This window comes from Manis javanica, chromosome 6, assembly GCF_040802235.1.
Source record: "Manis javanica isolate MJ-LG chromosome 6, MJ_LKY, whole genome shotgun sequence".
NCBI classification, from domain to species: domain Eukaryota; kingdom Metazoa; phylum Chordata; class Mammalia; order Pholidota; family Manidae; genus Manis; species Manis javanica.
In genome coordinates this window covers 10,406,129-10,412,128 of record NC_133161.1, presented here as the reverse complement: position 1 = coordinate 10,412,128, position 6,000 = coordinate 10,406,129, and the positions used below count along the sequence as shown (strand labels likewise).

Genomic DNA, 6,000 nt, shown 5'->3' with positions numbered 1-6,000 from the left:
ATGGGAAGCAACCAGACATGGATCCCAGAAGTCATCCTGCTGGGATTCCAGGTCAATCCCGCACTGGAGTGTTTCCTCTTTGGACTCTTCTCTCTCTTCTATACTTTCACCCTTTTGGGGAATGGGGTGATCCTGGGGCTCATCTGCCTGGACTCTAGACTGCACACCCCCATGTACTTCTTCCTCTCACACCTGGCCATCGTTGACATGTCCTATGCTTCCAACAATGTCCCCAAGATGCTGGGAAATCTTGTGAGTCAGGAAAGAACCATCTCCTTTGTTCTGTGCATAATGCAGACCTTTTTGTATCTGGCCTTTGCTCACACTGAGTGCCTGGTTTTGGTGGTGATGTCCTATGATCGGTATGTGGCCATCTGCCACCCCCTACGTTACTCTGTCATCATGAGCTGGAGAGCATGCACGGTCCTGGCCGTCACTTCCTGGGTGTTTAGCTCCCTCCTGGCCCTGGTCCACGTGGTTCTCATCCTGAGGCTGCCCTTCTGTGGACCTCATGAAATCAACCACTTCTTCTGTGAAATCCTGTCTGTCCTCAAGCTGGCCTGTGCTGACACCAGGCTCAACCAGGTTGTCATCTTTGCCGCGTGTATTTTTATCATACTGGGGCCCCTCTGCTTGGTGCTGGTGTCCTACACGCGCATCCTGGGTGCCATCCTGAGGATCCAGTCTGGGGAGGGCCGCAGAAAGGCCTTCTCCACCTGCTCCTCCCACCTCTGCGTGGTGGGGCTCTTCTTTGGCAGCGCCATTATCATGTACATGGCCCCCAAATCCCGCCACCCTGAGGTGCAGCAAAAGATCCTTTCCCTGTTTTACAGTCTTTTTAACCCTATGCTGAACCCACTGATCTACAGCCTGAGGAACGCAGAGGTCAAGGGGGCCTTGCGGAGAGGGCTGTGCAAGGGGAGGCAGACATGAGACAAGAGAGGTGAGCATGGGGAGGGGGCTTTGCTCCTGTGAAATAAGGTGGGAGCACTTTTTGCCTTGTGCTGTAATGAATGCCACATTAAAATAGAATATCACAGACCTAAACTTATAACCTGAAACCATATAGACCTCAGGAAATAGAAGAGATAAGTATCTTCATTACCTTGAGTGGGCAAAGATTCTTAGAGATGATACAAAAAGCACAAAACATGAAATTTGAAAAATTGATAAATATTGGGCTTTTTCAAAATTAATCATTCTGCTCATCCAAGTTACAACTAAGAAATAAATGCAAGTCACAGACCCAGCGTGCTGTATTTTTTAAAATGTGATGGTCCATCAGGTGTGGCCAGAGAAGGAGACAAAGGAGGGGCTCAGGCAAAAACAAAGCTGACCGGGCTCGCAGGTCCTGGGAACAGAGGCCGGGCAGAGCGTGTGGGGCCGCGTGGAAGGGCAGGCTGGTCGGGAGGCAGAAGGCAGGGCTGCGGGGACATTCATGCCGCTGTTTCTTTGTCACTTCCTCAGGGAACAGCCAGGAAAGGGGTGTAGAAGTACAAGCCGGAGTTCTCATAATAGGTAAATCGTTACCATGTAAAGGAAGGGGAGCATGTGGCCTGATGGTGCAGGAGACTTCTAAAGCCGAGAATTACTGATATTCGGAGCCTGAGTTCTCTTACTTTCTTTTTTTTTTTAATTTTTATTTTGGTATCATTAATCTACAATTACATGAAGGACATTATGTTTAGTAGGTTCCCCCCTTCACCAAGTCCCCCCTACGTCCCCGTTCACAGTCACTGTCCAACAACATAGTAAGATGCTGTAAAATCACTACTTGTCTTCTGTGTGTTGCACAGCCCTCCCCGTGCCCCCCCCCCACACACACTACACATGCTAATCGTAATGCTCCCTTTCTTTTTTTACCACCCTTATCCCTCGCTTCCCACCCATCCTCCCCAGTCCCTTTCCCTTTGTTAACTATTAGTCCATTCTTGGGTCTGTGCTTCTGCTGCTGTTTTGTTCCTTCAGTTTTCTTTTGTTCTTATACTCCACATATGAGTGAAATCATTTGGTACTTGTCTTTCTCTGCCTGGATTATTTCACTGAGCATAATACCCTCTAGCTCCATCCATGTTGTTGCAAATGGTAGGATTTGCTTTCTTCTTATGGCTGAGTAGTATTCCATTGTGTATATGTACCACATCTTCTTTATCCATTCATCTACTGATGGACACTTAGGTTGCTTCCAATTCTTGGCTATTGTAAATAGTGGAGCGATAAACATAGGGGTGCATCTGTCTTTTTCAAACTGGAGTGCTGCATTCTTGGGGTAAATTCCTAGGAGGGGAATTCCTGGGTCAAATGGTATTACTATTTTGAGCATTTTGAGGAACCTCCATACTGCTTTCCACAATGGTTGAACTAATTTACATTCCAACCAGCAGTGAGGGAGGGTTCCCCTTTCTCCACAACCTCACCAACATTTGTTGTTGTTTGTCTTTTGAACGGTAGCCATCCTTACTGGTGTGAGATGATATCTCATTGCGGTTTTAATTTGCATTTCTCTGATGACAAGCAATGTGGAGCATCTTTTCATGTGTCTGTTTGCCATCTGAATTTCTTCTTCAGATAACTGTCTATTTAGCTCCTCTACCCATTTTTTAATTGGATTATTTGCTTTTTGTTTGTTGAGGTACATGGGCTCTTTATATATTTTGGATGTCAACCCTTTATCGGATCTGTCATTTATGAATAATATTCTCCCATACTGTAGGATACCTTTTTGTCCTTTGCTGTACAGAAGCTTTTCAGCTTGATATAGTCCCATTAGTTCATTTCTGCATTTCTTTCCCTTGCCTGGGGAGAATTTTGCCTATGTTTTTTTCTAAGAGTTTTATGGTTTCGTGACTTACAATCAAGTCTTTGATCCATTTCGAATTTACTTTTTTGTATGGGGTTAGACAGTGATCCAGTTTAATTCTCTTACATGTAGCTGTCCAGTTTTGCCAGCACCATCTGTTGAAGAGACTTTCATTTCCCCATTGTATGTCCATGGCTCCTTTATCAAATGTTAATTGACCATATATGTTTGGGTTAATGTCTGGAGTCTCTAATCTGTTCCACTGGTCTGTGGCTCTGTTCTTGTGCCAGTACCAAATTGTCTTGATTACTGTGCCTTTGTAGTAGAGCTTGAAGTTGGGGAGTGAGATCCCCCCCCACTTTATTCTACCTTCTCAGGATTGCTTTAGCTATTCGGGGTCTTTGGTGTTTCCATATGAATTTTTGAACTATTTGTTCCAGTTAATTGAAGAATGCTGTTGGTAGTTTGACAGGGATTGCATCAAATCTGTATATTGCTTTGAGCAGGATGGACATTTTGATGATATTAGTTCTTCCTAGCCAGGAGCATGGGATGAGTTTCCATTTGTTAGTGACCTCTTTAATTTCTCTTAAGAGTGTCTTATAGTTTTCAGGGTATAGGTCTTTCACTTCCTTGGTTAGGTTTATTCCTAGGTATTTTATTCTTTTTGATGCTATCGTGAATGGAATTGTCTTCCTGATTTCTCTTTCTATTAGTTTATTGTTAGTGTATAGGAAAGCCACAGATTTCTGTGTGTTAATTTTGTATCCTGCAACTTTGCTGAATTCCGATATTAGCTCTAGTAGTTTCAGAGTGGAGTCTTTAGGGTTTTTTATGTACAATATCATGTCATCTGTAAACAGTGACAGTTTGACCTCTTCTTTACCAATCTGGATTCCTTGTATTTCTTTGTTTTGTCTGATTGCCGTGGCTAGGACCTCCAGTACTATGTTAAAAAACAGTGGGGAGAGTGGGCATCCCTGTCTTGTTCCCAATCACAGAGGAAAAGCTTTCAGCTTCTTGCTGTTCAGTATGATGTTGGCTGTGGGTTTATCATATATGGCCTTTATTATGTTGAGGTACTTGCCCTCTATGCCCATTTTGTTGAGTGTTTTTTTCATGAATGGATGTTGAATTTTGTCAAATGCTTTTTCAGCATCTATGGAGATGATCATGTGGTTTTTGTCCTTCTTTTTGTTGATGTGGTGGATGATGTTGATGGATTTTCGAATGTTGTACCATCCTTGCATCTCTGGGATGAATCCCACTTGGTCATGGTGTACGATCCTTTTGATGTATTTTTGAATTTGGTTTGCTAATATTTTGTTGAGTATTTTTGCATCTACGTTCATCAGGGATATTGGTCTGTAGTTTTCTTTTTTGGTGGGGTCTTTGCCTGGTTTTGCTATTAGGGTGAGTTTGGGAGTATTCCGTCCTCTTCTATTTTTTGGAAAACTTTAAGGAGAATGGGTATTATGTCTTCTCTCTATGTCTGATAAAATTCTGAGGTAAATCCATCTGGCCTGGGGGTTTTGTTCTTTGGTAGTTTTTTGATTACTGCTTCAATTTCGTTGCTGGTAATTGGTGTATTTAGATTTTCTGTTTCTTTCTGGGTCGGTCTTGGAAGGTTGTGTTTTTCTAGGAAGTTGTCCATTTCTCCTAGGTTTCCCAGCTTGTGAGCATATACGTTTTCATAGTAGTCTCTAATAATTCTTTGTATTTCTGTGGGGTCTGTCGTGATTTTTCCTTTCTCGTTTCTGATTCTGTTAATTTGTGTTGACTCTCTTTTCCTCTTAATAAGTCTGGCTAGAGGCTTACCTATTTTGCTTATTTTCTCAATGAACCAGCTCTTGGCTTCATTGATTTTTGCTATCATTTTATTCTTCTCAATTTTATTTATTTCATCTCTTATCTTTATTATGTCCCTCCTTCTGCTGACCTGAGGCCTCATTTGTTCTTCTTTTTCCAGTTTTGACAATTGTGACATTAGACCATTCATTTGGGATTGTTCTTCCTTCTTTAAATATGCCTGGATTGCTATATACTTTCCTCTTAAGACTACTTTTGCTGTATCCCACAGTAGTTGGGGCTTTTCATTGTTGTTGTTGTTTGTTTCCATATATTTCTGGATCTCCATTTTGATTTGGTCATTGATCCATTGATTATTTAGGAGCATGTTTTTAAGCCTCCATGTGTTTGTGAGCCTTTTTGCTTTCTTTGTACAGTTTATTTCTAGTTTTATGCCTTTGTGTTCTGAAAAGTTGGTTGGTAGGATTTCAATCTTTTGGAATTTACTGAGGCTCTTTTTGTGGCCTAGTATGTGGTCTATTCTGGATAATGTTCCATGTGCACTTGAGAAGAATGTGTATCCTTTTGCTTTTGGATGTAGAGTTCTGTAGATGTCTATTAGGTCCATCTGTTCTATTGTGTTGTTCAGTGCCTCTGTGTCCTTACTTATTTTCTGTCTGGTGGATCTGTCCGTTGGTGTGAGTGGTGTGTTGAAGTCTCCCAGAATGAATGCATTGCATTCTATTTTCTCCTTTAGTTCTGTTAGTATTTGTTTCAGATATGTTGGTGCTCCTGTGTTGGGTGCATATATATTCATAATGGTTATATCCTCTTGTTGGACTGAGCCCTTTATCATTATGTAATGTCCTTCTTTATCTCTTGTTACTTTCTTTGTTTTGAAGTCTATTTTGTCTAATACTAGTATTGCAACACCTGCTTTTTTCTCTCTGTTGTTTGCATGAAATATCTTTTTCCATCCCTTGACTTTAAGTCTGTGCATGTCTTTGGGTTTGAGGTGAGTCTCTTGTAAGCAGCATATGGATGGGTCTTGCTTTTTTATCCATTCCATTACTGTGTGTCTTTTGATTGGTACATTCAGTTCATTTACATTTAGGGTGATTATTGAAAGATATGTACTTATTGGCATTGCAGGCTTTAAGTTCGTGGTTACCAAAGGTTCAAGGTTAGCTTCTTTACTATTTACTGTCTAACTTAACTCACTTATTGAGCTATTATAAACACAGTCTGATGATTCTTTATTTCTCTTCCTTCTTATTCCTCCTCCTCCCTTCTTCATATGTTGGGTGTTTTGTTCTGTGCTCTTTTTAGGATGCCCTGTAAGATACCCTGTAGAGGTGGTTTGTGGGAGGCAAATTCCCTCAGCTTTTGCTTGTCTGGGAATTGTTTAATCC

The 6,000-nt window shown here is 41.5% G+C and overlaps 1 protein-coding gene across 1 annotated transcript; it reads left to right on the top strand.

Moving 5' to 3' along the window:
• On the top strand, positions 1 to 933 carry LOC118971348 (olfactory receptor 2A14-like). Its single transcript, XM_037012420.2, has one exon. It carries the CDS (start codon positions 1 to 3, stop codon positions 931 to 933), a length of 933 nt encoding a protein of 310 aa, XP_036868315.2.
• Positions 934 to 6,000: the final 5,067 nt, after the last annotated feature.

What these genes read in the sequence shown, in the direction of transcription:
- LOC118971348 (XM_037012420.2), top strand. Translation starts at nt 1, where the DNA reads ATGGGAAGCAACCAGACATGGATCCCAGAAGTCATCCTGCTGGGATTC.